The sequence below is a fragment of the Gordionus sp. m RMFG-2023 genome, chromosome 2 (genome assembly GCF_954871325.1).
Source record: "Gordionus sp. m RMFG-2023 chromosome 2, tfGorSpeb1-WG-v2, whole genome shotgun sequence".
In the NCBI taxonomy this organism is placed as follows: domain Eukaryota; kingdom Metazoa; phylum Nematomorpha; class Gordioida; order Chordodea; family Parachordodidae; genus Gordionus; species Gordionus sp. m RMFG-2023.
In genome coordinates this window covers 41,527,552-41,548,719 of record NC_088776.1, presented here as the reverse complement: position 1 = coordinate 41,548,719, position 21,168 = coordinate 41,527,552, and the positions used below count along the sequence as shown (strand labels likewise).

Here is a 21,168-nt window from a genome sequence, read left to right as displayed (position 1 = left end):
ACTTTAATTTATGTATATCTTAATAACTTTAATTATGATATAGACAAACTTTGGAGGACCTAAGTTTACTTAAGATCACAGTTTTAACTTCCTATTTTAAAAATATCAGATATGTAGCAGCATACTTTGTTCAGTCCGTCATTAAAATCGTTGTTTTGATTAGGATTCTTTTTACCTGCGCTAATTTTTCTTCCGACCATGAAAATAGAGGCTAAAGTTTTAAAAATTATGAATATAAGTTTTACTTTTAGGTTATAATTTCAAACTTAGTTGACGTAGGTTCTGTAGCGTTGTCATTCGTTAATCAAATAGATAAAAAAATTGTAACTAAAAAAATTTTGGGTTAAAAATATAAAACATATTTGTTTTGAACACTCTATTGTAATCTTTAACATATTTTCACTTATGATATAATAAATCATTAATGTAATTAATTTTTATTGTGCTTAATAGGTTGAATTATATTTAATTTATTTAGTTTATTATTATAAATACAAATCTATGAATAATAAAATACAATTATTTAATAAATATGCGATTTATATACATTTTATATTTCTAATATTAATACAATAAATTTCATAAAATTTATATTTATTATTAAGGCAGTGGCTATTCAGATATGATGATAAATAAGTTACACAAAATAAATATGAAAATCAATTAATAATAAAAAATTTCCTATATATTTCTCTATTTTAAAAAATTATTAACTCTATAATTAAATAATTTATTTAAGTTAAAATATAATATTAAATTTTTCAGCTTTAAAAAAAATATATTACGTCAAATTGTTACTCATTTATTATATTTAATCGATTGAATCAACTTGAAAAATTCCCTATTTAGACTAGCATAATCTCAAGTGGACGGATTATTTTTCAAAATTTGAATATTTGTATTTAAAAAAATCAAATCAAATGTTGATAAGAGGAGGTACAATTTTAAGTCTATTGTTTAACTTTAAATATTAATTTATAAATATACGATATTCATTACAATAAATCTTTTTTGGTTTAATATTATTTTATGTAGCTAATAAACGCCAAAAAAAATCTAAAAATTTGTTATAAATATTTTTGAAAAAGTGAAAGGTGTCGACAAATTTTGGGAATTCATGTTGAAAAATATGAAACTCCCAAACTATGTGTTTCGATAACACATTGTAGTGAATTTGATTTTTTTCCTACTATTTTGAATTATTGATTGTAGTAATTGGGATGGATATATCTGAAAAGACCTGAGCAGCGCTTAACCTTTTTTGTTTAATATCGTCCGCCATTAATTTCCAGTATCTGTAATTGTATTTAGAATTTTCCATAAGTTCTGAAATGCTACAAAATGCTGTTGATATTTTTTTAAAATAGATATTTTTTTAAATATTAAATTTTTCTATCATAAAAAATCTTTTTTAATTGAAAATATGCGATGCGCATGATCTTATAATATTAAAATTTAATTTCTTATCTACTGAAATTGCATTCAGTTTACAGATTTCTCTATTTGAAAATATAAAAAAATTAAATTAATTTAGAAAAAAAAATTTTCTTTTAAAAAAAATTATATATTCCCCTTTCACCCCTATAATTATTGATTGAAATTTTGTCAGTAAAAAAACAATTAAGTTAAAAGGAACTTACAATCAAAGGCTTCGTACATCCCGAAAACAAAATAATCGTTGAATGATATTTGAGATTGAGGAATATTGCAAGTGTGCCTGTCAAAAGTTGGCATAACGACAGGTAAATTTAACCTTTTCTCTTCGTCGGTCTAAAAAAATAAAGGTTTATTTTTAAAAAAAAAATTTATTCAGAAGATTTAAAAAAAACAATTGAAAGTTATTTATTTACAAATGAGCATATAAAAAAGGTCATTTAATGCGAAATATATTCCTTATTCATAGACATAGCCAGGAGAGAACAAGGAAAAATTACACTATTCTCGTAAATATCATTTTAAGCTGACAAAAAAATTCTCCTACACCCCACCTCCAATGTATACAATATATCAGGGGCCTGAACCGTTGTATAAAGGTCCGATTCGATTACAGTCCAGGAGCAAACAATTATAAAGGTTCCGGTTCGGTTAAGATTTATTATTATAGTTTTATCAGGTTTTAAAAAATTTATTTGTATTAAAAAAATTAAAATAAAAAACAGAAAGACACAAAAACGTAAATGACTAGTTATTATACAAATTACAAATTATAATAAATATTTGAGATTTATAATGAATATATGATTTGAACATATAATTAATATGTTCCAAAAGTACAGAATTTATATTTGTACGCTTACGCTGTGATAATAGAATAAATTATTATCCCGAGAATGCTCTTTTAAATGAAACTTGTGTTGATGGAAGCCTGAATAAAGCTAGCTGAAATAACTCAGTACATATTATTTTTGACTCCCATAACATTAAGTAAGTATCTTTCCGGACTCTTTCAGCATTATATAAATTGATTAAGAAAACTATCACTCTAATTGTTATTTACAATTTCAAGCCCCATCACATCTTGAGACATTTTCTTGAGAAAGCAAGAATTTTTCTATTTTATCATCTGAATTTATTTGATTTGGTATTTCGGATAGTATACAATAAATTTCTCAAACTCCCCATTATGAAGCTGGATATTCTGGCCTTCTATCATGAACCTTTACCCTTTTTCATTTTTTTATTTCCATCATGCATTATAGTCAGGTTATAAAAAAAATATTTATTTATCTATATTATGCAATATTATTCGATTTACACTTATTAATAAAATAAATATTAGATAAACTGTAAAATTAAAAAAAATTACCAGTATAAAAACTTCCCAGTAAAAAGTAAAGTGCAAGATATTAATTATTATGGTCTAAGTTATAATTTATATATATAAAACAAAAACGGTATTAAACCGGTTCAAAAATTATAAAGGTTCGTTCTGGCATAACGGTTCTCATTCTCACTCGGGGCGGGCCCCTGTGATATATTATAATAAAGAAGAATTTGAAATTTCAAAAAAACACTTTTAAAAAAAATGACTATAAATCAAAATTTTAAGAAAAAAGCATTTTTATATTTAAAAAAGTGAAAACCCAACATTATTTATATAAAAATCGAATATAGCCAAAGGTCTACAATAAGTGGACTAAATTTATGGGAGAAAACCCCACCCAATAGTGCCCCCCCCCCGAGACCTAGGCTTAATATCATATTTTCTAGCCATCCTGAGTTTTTGAAAATCTTTTAAATGGACTTAAGCCTAAAATCTTTTCATTTAAATATAAGCATATTTAAAACAATTGCTAGCTTAAAAAAATTATCAATTTTTTTCTTCTAATAATAATAAACTTCAATATTGCAAACAAAATGATTGCTTAAATACACTGAAATTTTGTTTGTTTTCATTCAATACAATAGAGCAAATTAAATTTTTGGATATGGGCTTGGTAAAAAATTTTGAAACTTATTATGGCTTGGGATTTTTTTTAATATATAGTATGGGCCGGGTCTATAAATTTTTTAGTGGGTCTGGGCCGGACTTTGATTAAAAAATTCAGGCCTATAAAAGGTTTCTACCCCTCTCCCCCTTCCCCCCTTCCTTTAGCAAAATCTAAGCCTAGGCATATGCTTTAATTCATATTCTAAAATTGATATGATAATGATATAACTTAAACTATTAGTATGATTCTTTTTAACTTAATATAGATACAATATATAGATTTTATTTGAAAAAAATGCAAACCTCTCCCTCCCTATATCCTTAGGTTCCTAAGTGAAATTTCTTTGATAAGAGCCTGCATCATTTTAAAATAAAAATTAATAGATAGGAAGATTTTAGAAGAATATTTCCTAGCTAATAGAAATAAAATAAATAGATGTAGAATTGAACTAATTAATTACTATCATTCTCTTGAATAAAATGGCTTAACGAAAACAAATCGAAAACGTTAAAATTTTTTATATGATTCAAATAGTTTAAGATAGGTAGAATACCCGAAGTCAATAATTTTGGCCAACTATATTTTATTTCATGATTATATTTTCAAAATGTAAAATAACATAAATGCAAATAATAAATTTTATTGATCTGGTAAGTACTAAATATATACTTTGCTAACATACTTTATCAAAATAAGGGAAAATTTCTGAATGATCTCTCATCAAAATATATATACATTCATAAAATAAAGGAATTTCTGAATCACCCGTCATCAAATAAAAAAGAGAATTCTGATTCACCCGTCATTCATAACGGGTTACTTGTTAGTTTATATATAATTAACATGTTATCGATTAAGTTGTAAAAAAAACATTTTTTTAAAATAATGTATATAAATACATTTTTTTGTATTTTAAAATTTAAACGAAGTAAAATATGGGTGATTGAGCATTGATAACGTACCAAAATAAATCAAAATTAAAAACCTGCTCAAAATATTCCTCTGCGATTCGCTTAGACCATTCTTTACAAATGTCCAAAGGCCTACATGGGTTAGAAACGTCGCCACATTTTATGAGCATATTTAATATAAGACGTCTGTTCTTTTGAGCGTCTTCTGGACTCACTACTAATGACTTAGCTAATATTAACAAATTTTTTAATATGAGTTAGACCACCTCTATGGAGCATAATAATTTTCTTTCTTTTAAACCTAAATGAAAGCTAGCGAGAACATCAAGCTTTATTTAAAAAAAATAAGCCTAAGTTACAAATTTATATTGAAAAAGTCAAGTACAAAAATCTCTTTAACTATTTATTTTTTTTAATTCATCGAACATTAAATGTAGGTTAGACTCATATTTATTTAAATAAAATTGTGTGCTTAAAATAATTTAATTAAATGTAATGTACCCCATCAGTGAAATGAAATTGATAACTTATATGCCTATTATAAGTATCTTTATAAGACACTAATAAAAATTTAATATACATTAATAAATTTTGGAAATGTTTATTTTCGGGAAAAGATTTAGGTAACTACTAATCATTTTTAATCGTCCCAATATATGTATTTTAAAAAGAGCATTTAGTCGAAGTAGTCTCAACCAAAATATTATTACCGTCATTATCGATATCAGAATCGGAACCTACCAATAGCTCGATCACTACTTCTCTCCAATAGTTCCGTTTAGTGTTACTAGTATTTAACGAACTTCTTCTGTCAGCTGGTTGTGGCAGGTTTAAATACTCGTCATCTTGGGGTGAAAAGTTTATGGTCATACCTTGATTAGCATAATTTGTATTATGATTATCATCATTGGCTTTCGAAGATGATGAAAGAAAGGATGGAAAAATTTTGAGATTTTGGTCGTTGGCTAAATTTTCCTGTTTGCTTTTCGATAGGTCGGCTGTATCCATATTGAAAGCTTTGATATTGCCTTCTCCTATATATTATACATCGAGATAAGAAAAAATGTTGAGTTAGACAGATTGATAAAAAGTGTTTTCTCTTATCAATCAGACCGTGTTAAAAGTAGAGATTCGATATAGATTCACAAAAACTTTAAGGAGTGCGCTACAATTAAATTAAGGCGTGTTGCTGAATATGCCTTTGCGCGCCCTAGCTATGTTATAGAATTTCGTTTTATTGGCATTTAAAAAATTAGATCTATAATATATGATGCAAAATAATAATTATTTAAATCATTGACCGAAAATAAAACTTCTAAAACAAATATTGCTCATTTAGAAATAATTTATCTTTAAATGTAAAAATCATTTACAACTTTGATAAACCGTGACCGATCAAAATTCCTAGTGCATAAAATAACTGTGTCGAAAGACTAAAAAGTTAAGCGCTATATACGTTGAAGGAGCAAAGTAGCCGGATCGACGTTATTATCGACAGAACTTCTCCTAGTCTCAGATGCAGAGAGTTGACTGAAGGATAAATTTTTTTTACTCAAATGATTGTTTTCTTTTTTCTTAAGCTTGGTGAGACAGTGACATTTGTCGAGGAAAGTTAGGAATTTGGAGAGGATCTCGAAATGCTTGGCCATTTCCGTGGCTAAGACCATGTCTATTATAACGGTCCTTATAGCCTTAAATTCGTCACTGATTATATATAAATATTTAGGAAAATATATAATAGAATAATACAATTTAATATTTTATATTGATGGCCAGTCTTCTTTCTCAATTATTGGTTTGTATAATTATAATATTTAATAATTTTAAAGTATCCAAAAAATGGCAAACTTGGAGATTTCGCTCATTGGCAAAAATGTTTGGGCATCTATTAATAAAATCTCGAGGCTTGCATAATGTTATTTTGACCATAATTTAATCGGCTAAATCGGGTCACTACTTAACAACACACCACTATTATTTGGCGAAATAACCACTCTAAAAATTTTTTTTAATTTCATCTCAAAATATTTTTACCAAATTTTTGATGATTTGATTATTTGTTTCGTACACGAACAACATTTATTTAACATATTATATATGATGATTTGCATACCAAATCCCCTAAAAACTCGATTCCCAACCCCTTTTCGAAGTTTTCCTAAGAGTAGTATTTTATACAAGAGATTTACGAACCAAGCAAAAGAGAAATTTCGTTAAAAAATTTCGAATGTATAATTTTTTCTTTCATATTAAGCGCCTATCTCTAGTATTTAGTATAACTAAATAATAAATTTTAGCTCTTCATTTTAAACAGGGGCTGACATATAATTGAGTCAACATTATAATTTTACAACTTATTTGTATATTCAACTTCTTAGTAACCTCAAAATGTTTGGTAAAAAATGTGAAGGCCTGGTAAGTTTAGGTAATTTGGCATGGAATTCGTAATATATATCAAGAGTAGTGTTATTAACGGCTCGTTTTGAGCCGATTTTTAAAAACGGCTAACGGCTAATTCAATATTTCTTCCAGAAAAATATCAAGCAAACCTGAAGATTTTGCTCATAGAAGAACAATATCGAAATCTCGAGGCTTAGGCAATATTTTTCTGGCTAAAATATTGAGTTAGCCGTTTTAAAAAATCGTCTCAAAATGAGCGGTTTAACAAAACTAATTATGAGTAAAAATTACCCTACATTCATAGTTAGTGCGAATTCGCAGCAACGTATATAAAATATTCTGTATTTTAGCATACTACACCGCGAATTTGTGCTAACTATAAATGCAGGGTTATTATAGATATCGAAGACAAAAACAGATATGCACCGATGCCATTTTATTTTGCCGAATTACCCCTATATTCCCGGGGTATCGAGCCTATACAACCGATGGTTATATAATAAAAATCACCAAAAAATATACACACAATAACTTAATATAATCAAGAGAGAGCTTTTTTTTTCTTGAATTTTAAATGTCCTTCGCTGAATATTTGTTTAAATATCGTGGTCTGTTAATGATTAAATTAAAGAATATTAAGGTGAGATTTCTTTTTCACTTTTTATTATTGGAAGGTTCATTTTCTTTAGAAAGTCAAATGAAAAATTAAATGTAAATTTGAAAAAAAGGGAAGCATGAAAGGAAATTTTTATTAGTAAATACAAAATAAAAATGGCTAAGATTGCAATTTTTATTTATAAATATATTTTGCAGGAAAAAATTGCATAATAATGTGTATCGGCCAATGGTATAGGCAAGAAAAAACAAAGTAGAAAATCTTTAAAAAATTTACTTATTGAGATTTTTGAAGATATTGCACTGGTCATTTGCCAGGGTGAGCTTAAAGGCTAAAGCCACGTGATGGCTTTCTAAAACGGACCTATTATTTTTGATATCATTATATAATAAAATTTGATTTTGCATCTCTAATTCAAGGGAAACCTCAAAAATCAACAAATTTTGGTTCAATGAAACCTCCATAAGATGACCATAAGGGTATATATGTTTTGGTTGGTGTGAAATTTATATTAACAAACAAGAGTCAATAAGTCAATAATAGAACATTTAGCATTTTGGGAGGAATAGATTCATAAAGGAGAAAACAATTAAAAATGAGGTCAAAAAAGAAACATCCTTGAGTGGTTTTCATTAATATAAAAATGAGAAAATTTTATTTTACATGTCATTGTAAAGGATAGAGAGTTCACTGTGTGAATTGCATAGGAAAGCAGAATTTCTACCAGGATGATCCAAGTCGTGAATCACAGCTGCTATTAGGGCGCCCATAACTTCGTGTTCCTCTAAAACTTCCTTTAAAATATAATATAAGGCATAAAATTGATGATATTAAGGGAAAAAATATTCAATCGTTTGCGCAGTCATTTCGATAGTCGTTATGCTATATTTTCTATTTTTTGCCCATCCGCCAATTCCTTTTACTCCATCAAAATTAAAATTTTAAATAATATTAAATATTGGTAGAGGGAAGTGGCAAAGATATTTTTCCCGGTAAGAATTCAATACAAGTATTTTCACGATTCTTAATTTATAAGCATGTCTCTGTTCCATAGGCATTCTTACTTTAAACCTCATTCTTTCATTTTATTTTCACCTCAATATTTTTAAAAATAGCCCAATTTCTAGATGAATTCAATGGATTTGGCAAAAAGGCATCTGCTGTGTGGGTAAGATAAATTATGGCTAGAACTGAATCGTTATGTAGAGATATAAATTTAATAGGGAAATTCGGATAAAAAAAACATATAAAGCGCTTCAAATTTTTTTTATTATATAACTTTATTGATTAATAAAGACATGAAATATGCATGCATTATAAAATTGGGCATTAATAAATATTGTTAGTAGTTATTCTAATTTAGTTATTCTAATTCAAAGAAAAGCAATCTATCTAACTCCTCTTTCTTTTCATCTCAAAAGCTATTCATACATTTTCATTTTATCATTTCATGTAAGATTAATAAGTAAAAATTGTGACTTTGATGAGTGGATTTTGTAAGAAATAAGCCGTTCCTTGCAATACATCAGCGGCGTGGGTTGAATTATGATATGAGTTGGATTGTTTGTAATAACTTTCTATCATCTGTAGCCAGGCATGAAGAACTTCGTTAGAACATTTAAGGTAAGAATCTAGACCAAACCTTTCAAAAATTCTGATGGCCAGGTAGTAAAGCGGTCTATATGTATTTCCAATTTGTATTCGTGGTTATATATTATTTTTTAATTAAGTATTAATTGGAATATCCTCATCCTAAGTTAAAACGAAAAATCCTGCTTTTATTTTTAAATTTTCTAGGGTAATACTTTGTAATGTATAAATAAAACCTGATAAGAAGGCAGAAGTCAATCATAAAAAACATTGAAAATTTTAGACAACAATATTCTGAAAAATAATTCATAGACCTTTGAAATGTGACTTTAATCTTGGTTTTAAATTTTTACAAGTAAAAAAAGAAAAAAAACTAGCATATGAAAAATATTTAATTAGTTTTTCGAAATATAAATAATTATGAAACTCAACGGTGGTCCTTAAAATGTTCTTTTAAAGAAGATTATCAATTAAATATTTAACTTTTTGTGGGACAATCTTTCCAATTGAAATATAGGAAAATCCCAAAGATTATCTTTCATGATCAAATTCTGAATATCATCGGGTATTTCAAGCCAAGGGTGAACTTCTCGAAGTTCGTAATTGTTATTCGCTAGAGAAAAAAAAATTTATATTGTAAAAAATTTTATAATCAATTTTGTCATTCAATCATTTTAAATTAATTTACTTTATATTGAGATTTGCATGGCACGGGAGGAAGCCTGACCCAAAAAATTTTCGGGCTGGGCAAAATATTTTTCGAGCCGGACAACTTGTCCAAAATATTTTTGAGCCAAGCCGGATTTTCGTATATTTTTCTTAGAATTAAACCAGTTTATGCCTTTTTCTTTCAAAAAGATTATTATGGGCCGAACCCGTAACCTCTATAAAAATATTTTATAGACCATAAGGACCGAAAAACTTTTCAAATCAAAAATCTTCACGGGCCAAGCTGATCTATTAGTTTGGTGTCGTAGAAATGCAACAGAGTAACTAGGTATTATCATTTACATGTGCTAAAAAGTATGTAAAAATTACTTTTTTAGTTACTGTTGCAGCATATTAAGTTCGTATTATTTGTAGTGTAGTGGCATTGTATTTTTAAAATATTTATTATAATATAAAAGTGGCGCGATTCTAATTTTAGATATTATCTTATTTATTTTATATACTGCGCGACATTAAATTATTTTTGTCAAGTGATTTTAGAAAGGTATAATAGTTCTATTTCTATGATAAGGGTGAATATATTTTTTTTAGTTTAAATAAAGTTTTTACCTTTTGCAATTTCTTATTTAATTATTAAATATAGTTTTTTTAAAATAAGTATAGTTTTAAAAAAGGTTTCAACACTTACAAGAAATTTTTAGTGTTAGTTAGAAATATTAAGGTTACTTTACAAAAAATTACATTCATTTTAAATTTTACAATTTGAATATAAGATTCTTTGTTAATTTAATAAACCTCGATCCTGGGTTAAATTTCTTAAAAAAATGAGGTAGTAAATATTAAAATTACAAAGGAAGGAGCATTACTTTAGATATTTGATCTGAAAACTAAGCTGAAATTAATCAAATTGATTATTCCATAAAATTTAAAATAAATATATTGCACATTATTAAATTTACTCGAAAGAATAACGCGTTACGAGTTACTCTACAAAAAAAGTAACAAATAACATTTTTCCCCAAAAATTTATCAATGAATCATTTAAACCTTTTAATTATTATAGTAATTAAACATAATGAAAATGGGCCATATTACCCAGTTTCGAATCACACAGGAAGAATGATGCCCATGGCAAGATTACGCCCTAAAAAAATTAATTGAATTCTGAATATTTAGCAGTAATATAAGACTATTACCGAGAGAGAATTTTTTTTATCAGAAGTTTTGTAATAACCTATCATTATTGTTGTTTTTTTACAAATCTAAACTCATTTAATTAGCGGTGATACATTTATATATTTTTTTAAATTAAACTAGAAAATAAGGTTTAAAATTTAAATTGGGGCAAAGAGTCTACAAATTACTATTATTACAAGGCTAGTATGAAATGATTTTTGAGCAATTACTAATAGTAAATTCAGAAGGAAGGGATATTATTTATTGCCGCCGTATATACCATAAGAGCCTGCGGGAAAATTATTAATGGTTATCTGAAATTCTATCCGAAGAAGAGTCTAAGTCGATTTCTCAAATAAATCTGACTTTCCTTTTATTCAGGATCTAAATTCATTGATTCATACGTTATTTTTTTGTCTATTTCTTATTTAAAAAACGTATTTCTCATAAATAAATGCGTAAATGTCATCAAAAGTTTGCAATCATAAATATTAATTTGTGGTATGTATTTATTTTTTACGTATGGCAGAATATTTTCTCATCATACCGGTCTTTGACAGTCTGGGCTCCTTGAAATAAATAACATAATATCATAGACTGATAAACCTTCAAAGGGATAAGCTCTTAAGAGGGACTGCCTCCTTATCTTGGATTGAATGGCTTTAGATTGGTCCTCCCTCCCAAAATCTTATTAAAAATGTTTATCAAAATTCTCTATAAATTAGGGCTGTGCCGATATTAAATATCGGATCGAATATGCACCGATATTTAGCGTTTTCAAAAAATATCGGATAGGTCCGATACCTGTAAAAACCAATCCGATCTTTTTACTTTTCTTTATTTTTGTTATTTTATTTTATGTTATGTATATTTATTTTACATTATTAATATATTTTTTTATCTATTGTAATATTTTTTTTAATTATAGTCTTAATTGTAGAAATAAAAAATTATATTAAATGCATAATTCATTTTTTGCATAAAAAATATTGATTTCTTAATTACGTTTGGTTCATGGGGTGGTGAAAAATCAGTATAAATATTGAATCGGTATCGGATAGGTTTTGAACCAATACCGGATCGGTGTAAAATATGTTGATCGGCACAGCCCTACTATAAATTAATCAACTCTTTATGTTGACCAAAAATAATCAAGTTTTAGTGCTCAACTCATGAGGTTCCACTGCATTATTATCTAAATCAGAGACCTGCAGACCCGGCCCGAAGCCCTGCCCTTGTACACGGGCCGGGTCGTATTTTAATTTTTATAAAGATACCCGGGATTGTCCTAAAAAAAATTTTTTAAATACCCGGGTAGCGTCTAATAGGAAAAACTTTCCCAATAAAATCTAAATCTTAACTATGGGGAGAAAATATTCATGTGGAAAAACCAAATTGATCCCAGCCAAGTTGCCTACAAGGTCTACCGCTAACTTCTCGTCCTCTTCCCTTGATACATCACTGGTATTATAATCTCTCCTAGCGAATTTCTCGTTTTTACCGTTGTCGGGCAAACTTTGTTCGGTTTTAAGCAAACTGTTTTGTATATTGCTGTTTGAGGACAGATGATGGGAAAATAGCTGTTCCCGGCCTAACGAATAAAGCTCCGAAGAATGTAAAATATCCAGGACTCGGTCAAGGGCCTGAGAAACTGTAAGTGGACTGCTCTGTTGAGCGGTTGTTAGGATGTTAATAACCTTTTAGTTTATAACAAAAAAATGAATTATATTTTTTTAGGATGGGGGGGGGGGGGGGGGGTTATTAGAGGTATAATGTTAGATTAAAGGGTTTTTTTAAAAAAAGTTAGAGTTTAAAAAGAGAATTCTTTGAAAGTTAATTGGATCGTATCCTTATGTTTTTTAATTTTTTTTCGTGGTAGAAAATAATTTCTTTCTTTCCAAATAAAAAATTGGTATTATTTTTTCACATTTTTATAGTTCACATTCACATAGAACAATTTAGAATTGAACATTAAAAAAACTCATTTTATTAAAAAAAATAAAATATAATTCTCAGCTAAGAAAATGTAAAGCAAGGTAAGGAGATTACGAAGTTTATTTAGAAGGATTGACCTTTGTCAATATAATTAAATCATTTTATAAATACTTAAAATAATATAAATTTTCTAGTGGGTGTTAAAGTTACTTTTGAAAAATAACCGGTTGTTGCTAAACGGTTCGATTTTAGCCGATTTTTAAATGGCTAACTTAATATTTTAGCCATAAAAATATCGCCTAAGCCTCAAGATTTCATTACCAATGTTCAAACATTTGTGCCTATGACAAAAATCTTCAGACTAATATATTTCTGGATAAAACATGAGTTGGCCGTTTTTAAAAATCACCTCAAATCGAGTGGCTTAACAACACTTCTTCTTCTTCTTCTCCGTTTTATGGCGATTTCCAGGTTTACCCGGGTAGGCCGACTTAACAACACTACATTGCAAGTTATTTTATAAATCTCATCATTTTTAATATAGATTTTTTTTATTATACAAAATAATTTTGCAATTTAAAATTTTTAATTAAAGTGATTTAAATGAAAATATAATTTAAATAAAAATAATAGCATTTATTTTTCATATAAATATGATCTTAATAAACTTTTATTTAACCTTAACATTAAAATTAAATTCAAAATTGGTATCTAACGTGTGCTAGCTTTTCTCCAAAAATAAGCTCCCCCATCCTAATAAAGGTTGTACTGGAGCGCGTGATGTAATCGGGACATTATAATATTAATCGATTTTATAAAATTTTCTAAAGTTTCATTATTAATGTAAATATTTAAATATATTTATTGAGATAATAAAAATAATTTGAAAAGTAACTATTTATTTTGTCGTTATATTCCAAAGGTATAACTAGTTACATCTTTCAAATCGTTTACAGTTTCTTCATAAAAATAATATAGTCGATTACTTTAAATAGTACTAAAATTTCCCATCTTGTATTGTTCATAAAAAAATATATTGCCGTAAAAATGATACCCTTGTAATAGGCGCTTCAATTGTCATAGAATGAATTCGGGCTAAAGATGGCCTTCTAATGTTGATAGGTTCGGCTTAAATTATGTTTACATTAACAAAATAAAATAATAAAAATGTTATAATAAAATTTCAAACATACTCAGAAACCAAGGAAAGTTAAAAGGAAAATTAAAGTGTTAAATTTTAAGAAATTTAATAATAAATATATAGTAATATTGATATTCATACAGTGATTACGCAAAGTGGTAGATATTAATTCAATATTTTTTGGTAAAGAGATCAAGCTTCCTCTTCTAGGATAGAAAAGGCTATCAGCTAAAACGTAAAAAAAAATTGAAAATTTAGATATACATAGTAGAGGTCGGCGAAAGGCCTTGAGCCCACAGGCCGGGTAAAAAAAAATTTGGGCCCATCGGACAAATTGTTCAAAATAATTTTACAAGGCGAGCCAGGCCGAGTTTTGAAAATGTTCTTAAAGCTGATAATTAGGCAAATTTATGGTTTTCCTTCATAAAAAACTATTACGGGCTGGGCAACTTGTATAAAATATATTTTACAGGCCGGCTAAAAATAATTACAGACCGAACGGAAAAGCCTGATATAAAATTCCAAGGGCCGTTTCAACTAAGCCCTATAATATAAAATTTCCTTTATGTGATATTTTAAAAAATGAAATACTTAAGTTAAGACAATTTACACCTCCGATATAACATTAAAACTAAGTATTGTGGAAAACCCGTTTATAAGATTTTCTCGCTTTGGAAACAGTAATAATTTACAAATATTTCTAAATTTTAATGTCTCCCATTTTTTAGCATGTTAAATTTATGGTTGCCCTCGAGAAACGTTATAACCGAATTATATTATTATATATTAGATTTAAAGTTACTTACGATTTTTTATGTTAGGCGAGCTGATAGCATGAGTTCTCAGTCCCTCTTCGTTGAGTAGAGTTCTAGCATTAACAATTTGCACCAATTCCCTTTAAAAAATATATATATAAATAATCAATATATTATATTAGTGTAAGAAGTTAATGCACTCATTTCACGTGCATATATTCAAAATAAAGATCTTGGGAAAATGATATTTTCAATCCATGATTATTCTTAAACCCTCTTAGTCAAATTGAATATTCTTCTTCTAAAAGATTATCATAAATGAATAATCATCAAATGGCTACCTTTAGACCATAGTTTCAACTCATGAACATTTATATTTGTAATAATATTCTTTAATTTTTTTTCTGTTCTCAAATAACATTTATTAAACATGATTGTAAATACGTCTTATAATATGCCTTTTTGTAGGGAATGTGTGCCAAATTTCAAAGCTACAGTGGCAAACCCGAAAATCAAATTTTTTGCATAAAAATAAGGCTATATGATTCCAGATTTGGCCGATACGATACTTAAATATTTTTGCAGCGGATGGTAGTGATACGAAATATCTCCTAGCTAACTTGGCTAACGCAGGATATGATTGTTTTGCGTTTCCAAATATTAGAAAATTTAGCTGATATCGTGTAAAAAGTCAATAGCAAATAGAAACCTATTTTAATATATATATTCTCACAACATCGAAAAGACACATAATATAATTTTCTTGAAAGATTATTATTTATAATAAAGTTAATTCCATAAAAAAAAATTACAATATCATTAAAGAATACATATAAAATATGATAAACGACGTGACATAATCTCAAGGCAAGGCCTATTCAAAAACGAATACGAATCGAATGATGAATTACTCGTAAATAATTTACTATTTCCATTTCGATTGGTATAATTATAAATATCAATTCGTTCAAAGAATGGAATACGAATAATACTTTATTATCTCAAGGGTACTTAACAAGCCGAATCATCTTATACATTGGAAACACCACAAAATAATCAAGGCCAACCATGGCAAAAATAGGAATTGCGCGTTTTATGCAAGTGGATTTTAAAAATATTCGATGCTCGGTGTTTTATTGTTATGTAACTAATGTAATAGATGCGTGAACATAGCTTTAAAAATTTGGCACGCACTTCATGTAAAAGGGAAGAGTACTTAACTAAATTCTTTTTCATTAAAATCAAGAATATTTTAAATTATTTCTATAAAAATAATTCCTTTTATATTACATCTAAATATATAATTGTTTTAAATTTAAATTATATTCAGATAATCGAAATTAAAATAAAATCATTAATTAATGGTATAAAATATCAAAATAATAATAAGACAACCTCATAAGGCATAAAAATAATATGAACATTTAAATTGTTGTGGTTACCAGAGATGTTAAAGTATATACAGTATCTAAAGATTAATTGATTATATTGATATCCACTCTCTTGTTCTAGATACAAAAATATTATATCTTTAAGAAAATGAGTGTCGGGAAACAACAGTATCTTGCAAAAAATGCGGTGATGTTTTACGCCCAAAAATAATTGTTTTATAGATTTTCATGAAAATTAAAATGTTTAAACATTTAATATTTGTTGTATTTAAATAAACTAATATATATTTATAATTTAGAGTGCAATAAAAATTATTGTGGAAAAAATTGAAATTTGTATTCTTAATTGCATAATGTGTATTTTGATCCACATACCGTTATCTTCTAAGAAATTTAGAATTTTTTTTAAAAAAGTGAGCCATGAGATTATCAATAGTATTGAGAGAAATAAAAAATCTAGTTTTCCAAAAAAAATTATTCTAACATAGTACATGCAATACAGGGTTAATGATTATATTAATATAAAGTTGTTATTCATTAAATATGACTATTCTACCTTCAAGAACCTCGGCAGAAAGAGTTTAGAGTCCAAAATAATAATAATTATGAAAATATTTTGTTATTTAAATCTAATAATTATTTATGATTATTTAATTATACAGGGTTAATGATTATATTAATATAAAGTTGTTATTCATTAAATATGACTATTCTACCTTCAAGAACCTCGGCAGAAAGAGTTTAGAGTCCAAAATAATAATAATTATGAAAATATTTTGTTATTTAAATCTAATAATTATTTATGATTATTTAATTATATATTTTGTATGTGAATTATTAAAATCTAACAATTATTTATAATTATTTAATTATATATAAATCATTAAAATTTAACAGTCATTATTTTAATTATATATTTTTATATAGATGTAATATCAGCTCAATAAATTTTTAGACTTCGAAATTTTAATTTTAACATTAGAATCTTAAATTAAGCATTATGCACTACTTACATAGTATAATAAAAATTTATTTATCTAGAGTAAAAATGTATCTTTATCTAGATACGTCTGTAAAAATGGATCTGTATATAAATAGTTTTTAGGCGATATGTCTGTATCTAGTAGATCTATTTAATAAGTATCTTTTCACAGCTCTGGTGGTTATGCAAAACCTTAACAAGCTCTATGTCCTAATATCACTAAATTTGATATTATTTTTAAAAATGGTTAATTTGTAAAAAGATGGTAAAGGTCATTTTTTTATCTTTCTTTACTTATAAGAATTTAGTTTTCATTATCTTAGGGACTATAACTGGTAAAACACACAAGCTTTATCTTTTTTTCTAGTCTTCATTATTGTAGTTTGAATTTTAAATTTAAAAAAACGGACAATTTTTAATTTTAAAAATATTTTTGATTATCATGTGATAAAAATAATTATTATGATTCGTTAAACAAATAGGACCCTATAATAACTAAAACATAGAGCCTAAATGAGTTAGAGCTTATTTAATTACATAACATATTTAAAATTTTCGGAAAGTAAATAAGATTTAGGCCCTTAACTGAATTCTAACCAAAAGTGTAATCAGGAAACGATATATATTTTACTTACTTAGGATTAATATATTAGATATAAAATTATATTTATAGGTTATAAGGTTCTTATTAAAAAATATTATCTTGTTTTATTTTTTTTTAAATTGTATTATATTATATTTTAAGATATTAAAGTTATCTTTCACCTCACAATAAAAGAAAATAATTTAAACTAGTACAAATGTTCGAAAATGTAGCTGAAGCTACGTTTTAAATTAATGGGGCTATCAGCTAGGCTTTTATAAAAGGTTATAACGATATTAGAGTGTGAGATCAGAGTGAATAAAAATGAAGAAATAGGTCTGAGTGAGTAGGTTAGGGATGGAAACAAAATCAAAAAATTTTAAATTTCAAAAAAAAATATATGAAAGTTTTAACTAAATAATGTTAAATGCTTGCTACAAAATAGGCCAAATAATAAATATCTAGTGTTATTATTTTTTTTAAGTTTTTAAAAAAAAATCCAAATTATGATTAGTTAATTAATTAGCTAAAAGAATATTTTTGATTATTCTATTCTATATAAAAATGAAAACATGTTAAACAATAATGGGCCACTCTTTTTGAAAATATACAATAGATTATACCTTTATTGGATTAGAGGCTTTTAAGAGTTGGTATAATATAGATACTTTTCAAATTTACTCAATGTAAAAAGATTTTAACATATAGAGTAGGTTTATAAAAAGATATAGTAATAACAATTAAAACCCTTTATTGCCCATAATCGGCACGCTTGTGCAATGATGCCAGACGCTTTCACCACTCTTTGTTTCAATCATGGAATTTCCTTCCCAAACCTTTATGGCAGAGCAACAAAAAAAAATGACAAAAATTTATAAATTTTATATCGATTTTTTGGTTTCTAGTGTTATGAATTATAGAATCCCACCCTTTCGTGCTCAGCGAGACCATTTGTCATCAAAATTTTAATCAATTTATTTTTATATTTAAAAAGCTAATGGTTGTTACTTAGACACATTAATTTATAAAACCTATTACTTCGTATCATTAACCTGTCAAAATTATTATTTTATTATATCAAAATCAATTTTCTTATTTATTTATCTTATTTTTGTACTTAGACTCTTTAAATGTTAATTTCTAGAAAGCATTTCCCCTGTCCCTTTCACTTCAAATACAATAGGGTTGTAGGTATGGGTGGGGGCTGTCTTTCTGATCCTTCCTATCTGAACCAGCCCACAGATGTTTAAACAATAGTTCTCGGACTATTGTGGGTACAAGTACGTACGGCTTGCCCACAAACGTGTTAAGGGCTTCTCATCTTTTCTCCCTAAATTTAATATAAATCCAATTAGATGGAAATGAGAAAAACCTAACGTAGCTCTATTGTATCTACAAAGATGAGAAGGCGTATGCGCTCTATCACGTATCACGTAAAATACAAGTTTAGAATTAGGTATTTTACGCGTAAAAAATTTTTACACATATAAATCGATACAATCCATATAAATATTTATGAATCAAAGGTATATTATATTATCAGTAGTATTTCATGTTTAGTAAAAAAAAATAATAACTCTTATTTATATGATTTTTTAAAGGAAATGTAGTAACATTGGGATTTTCTAAAGCAATTTTTTTCATAATTTTTTTTTATTAAATATTGAAAATATGTAAAGAATTAAATATAGATTATTTCCCAGCAAGCCATAATATTTGCAAAAAGTTAAGAAAGTGGAAATTTTTTTTCTATGCATATTTTTTAGATGACTTTAACATATATTATACCAGAGGGAGATATATTTGATGTAGATATTGAGAAAGATGAGGATTTTGAAAATGTCATAATAGTTTATCTAAATATGATATTTTATCAGATATTGGGTTAGAACTTGAAGATTATGATAGATAGTATCCCAAATAATAAGAAAACCCTTTGGCGAAATAAGGATTTATATAAATATAATACTGAATTTAAACAAGAATTTTTCCCTCTCCCCGATAAAGAAATTTCGCCTTTCGAATATTTTAAAAAATTTATAGAAGATGATTTTATTAACAATTTAGCAAAGCAAATTAATATATATCCATTTCAATTGTCTGAAAAATCAACAAATATATAAATACTAATGAAATTGAAAAATTAATTGGTCACCTTTACAAAGGCATTGTTAAATTGCCATCAATAAGGCAATATTGGGATCTAGAGACAGTGATTCCTCAAGTTTCTCAATGCATGACAAGAAATAGATTCTTGGAATTGAGAAAAATAATAATATAATCCTTAGGAGTCAGCCTAATTACGATAAACTTTTCAAGCTAAAACCATTTATTAGTTCGACGAAAGGGCGATGTGAATTTAAGCAATGTATTCGCTCAAAACCGCATGATTAACATTTTCGCTTTGTGGATCATCTGAAATACATTGATTTCGAGATATATTTAGGAAAATTCATAAATATAAAAAACTTTGATGGGAATTAGCGGAGATATCGTTATTTGATTATTAGAAACTGTTCCCCCATATAAAATCATAAAATTTATATGGATAACTTTTTTTCGTCGTATAATTTAGCAGTTTAGAATCGATTATCAGGATGCTATCTGGTTGATGACAAAATTCTAGAAAAAAGGAAGAGGATCCCTTGATTATTCGGTGGATCCTAATAATAATATAATTTGGGAATGGTTTGATAAAAAACCGGTTATCACCATATCATCATTTATGGGTATAAATTCCAAATCACGAACAAGAAGATGGTCGGCATCTTATAAATCTTTTCCCAATGTCAAAATTCCAGCCATAATTCAAGACTATAATGGTGATATGGGTGGGGTGGATCTCCATGATATGTTGATTGAACTCAACAGAACTGACATAAAATTTTCATTTATTAGATTCCTGTGTAGGGAATTCATGGTTGCTCTATAGACGCCTCATGAAACAAGAAAATAGTAAGCATACATCACTTTTAGTATTTAAAGCTCAGATAGCTAAAGGATTGATGATGGTTGGAAAGTAAACTGATAAAAATAAGGCAGGCCTACTTAGAAGATTTAATAAAAGAAGAAAATTGAATAGTTTTCATCCAATCACAAATATTAGATTTGATAAAACAGGGCATTGACCATCGGCGGCTAGTAGGCAAAGATGCAAAAACTGCGCAAATGGTTATTCCAGATTTGAAGTATAAAATGTAAAATATCTTTATGTTTAAATAAAAATCGCAATTATTTTATTTCTTATCATTCAAAATAAATTGTATATTTTTTTACATATGAATATCCCAATAATGACAAATGACAACATTTCATAAATCTATATATATTATATATACACACACCTTCTTTAATAAAAAACGTTGAAAAATGTGTTATTTGCGTCGTGTTTAACTAAGTTTTAGGGAGAAAAATTTTTTTTGTTCGCGGGAAAAATGTTGTATAAAAGGATTAAAAGCAGTTTTATTTCTTTCTTTTAATATAAAAATGTATATAAATTACCTTATTTTTAAAAACAATTCAATCCCGAAATATTTTTAAACCCCGTTTATAAGGTCTTCCTACTTTTAAGGGTTTTGATTTTGGTTC

The 21,168-nt window shown here is 26.9% G+C and overlaps 1 protein-coding gene across 5 annotated transcripts in view; it reads right to left on the bottom strand.

The window, feature by feature from the left end:
• Positions 1-484: 484 nt before the first annotated feature.
• The window catches only part of LOC135925210 (high affinity cAMP-specific and IBMX-insensitive 3',5'-cyclic phosphodiesterase 8B-like), a 44,320-nt gene continuing 23,636 nt past the window's right edge, over positions 485-21,168 (bottom strand). For 2 of the 5 annotated variants that reach the window (XM_065460425.1, XM_065460426.1), the window contains 15 exons: positions 18,328-18,416; positions 14,676-14,764; positions 14,011-14,097; positions 13,783-13,856; positions 12,185-12,490; positions 11,314-11,362; positions 9,432-9,561; positions 8,838-9,036; positions 8,022-8,152; positions 7,635-7,721; positions 5,799-6,046; positions 5,053-5,376; positions 4,417-4,571; positions 1,641-1,770; positions 486-1,344 (listed from right to left, as the gene is read on the bottom strand). In XM_065460425.1, coding sequence (XP_065316497.1) covers positions 1,190-1,344; positions 1,641-1,770; positions 4,417-4,571; positions 5,053-5,376; positions 5,799-6,046; positions 7,635-7,721; positions 8,022-8,152; positions 8,838-9,036; positions 9,432-9,561; positions 11,314-11,362; positions 12,185-12,490; positions 13,783-13,856; positions 14,011-14,097; positions 14,676-14,764; positions 18,328-18,416 — 2,253 coding nt within the window. In that variant the 3' untranslated portion in view covers positions 486-1,189. Of the gene's footprint in view, positions 1,345-1,640; positions 1,771-3,733; positions 3,786-4,416; positions 4,572-5,052; positions 5,377-5,798; positions 6,047-7,634; positions 7,722-8,021; positions 8,153-8,837; positions 9,037-9,431; positions 9,562-11,313; positions 11,363-12,184; positions 12,491-13,782; positions 13,857-14,010; positions 14,098-14,675; positions 14,765-18,327; positions 18,417-21,168 lie in introns of those variants that run through there. The other 3 variants (XM_065460429.1, XM_065460428.1, XM_065460427.1) reach the window with 3 other exon arrangements.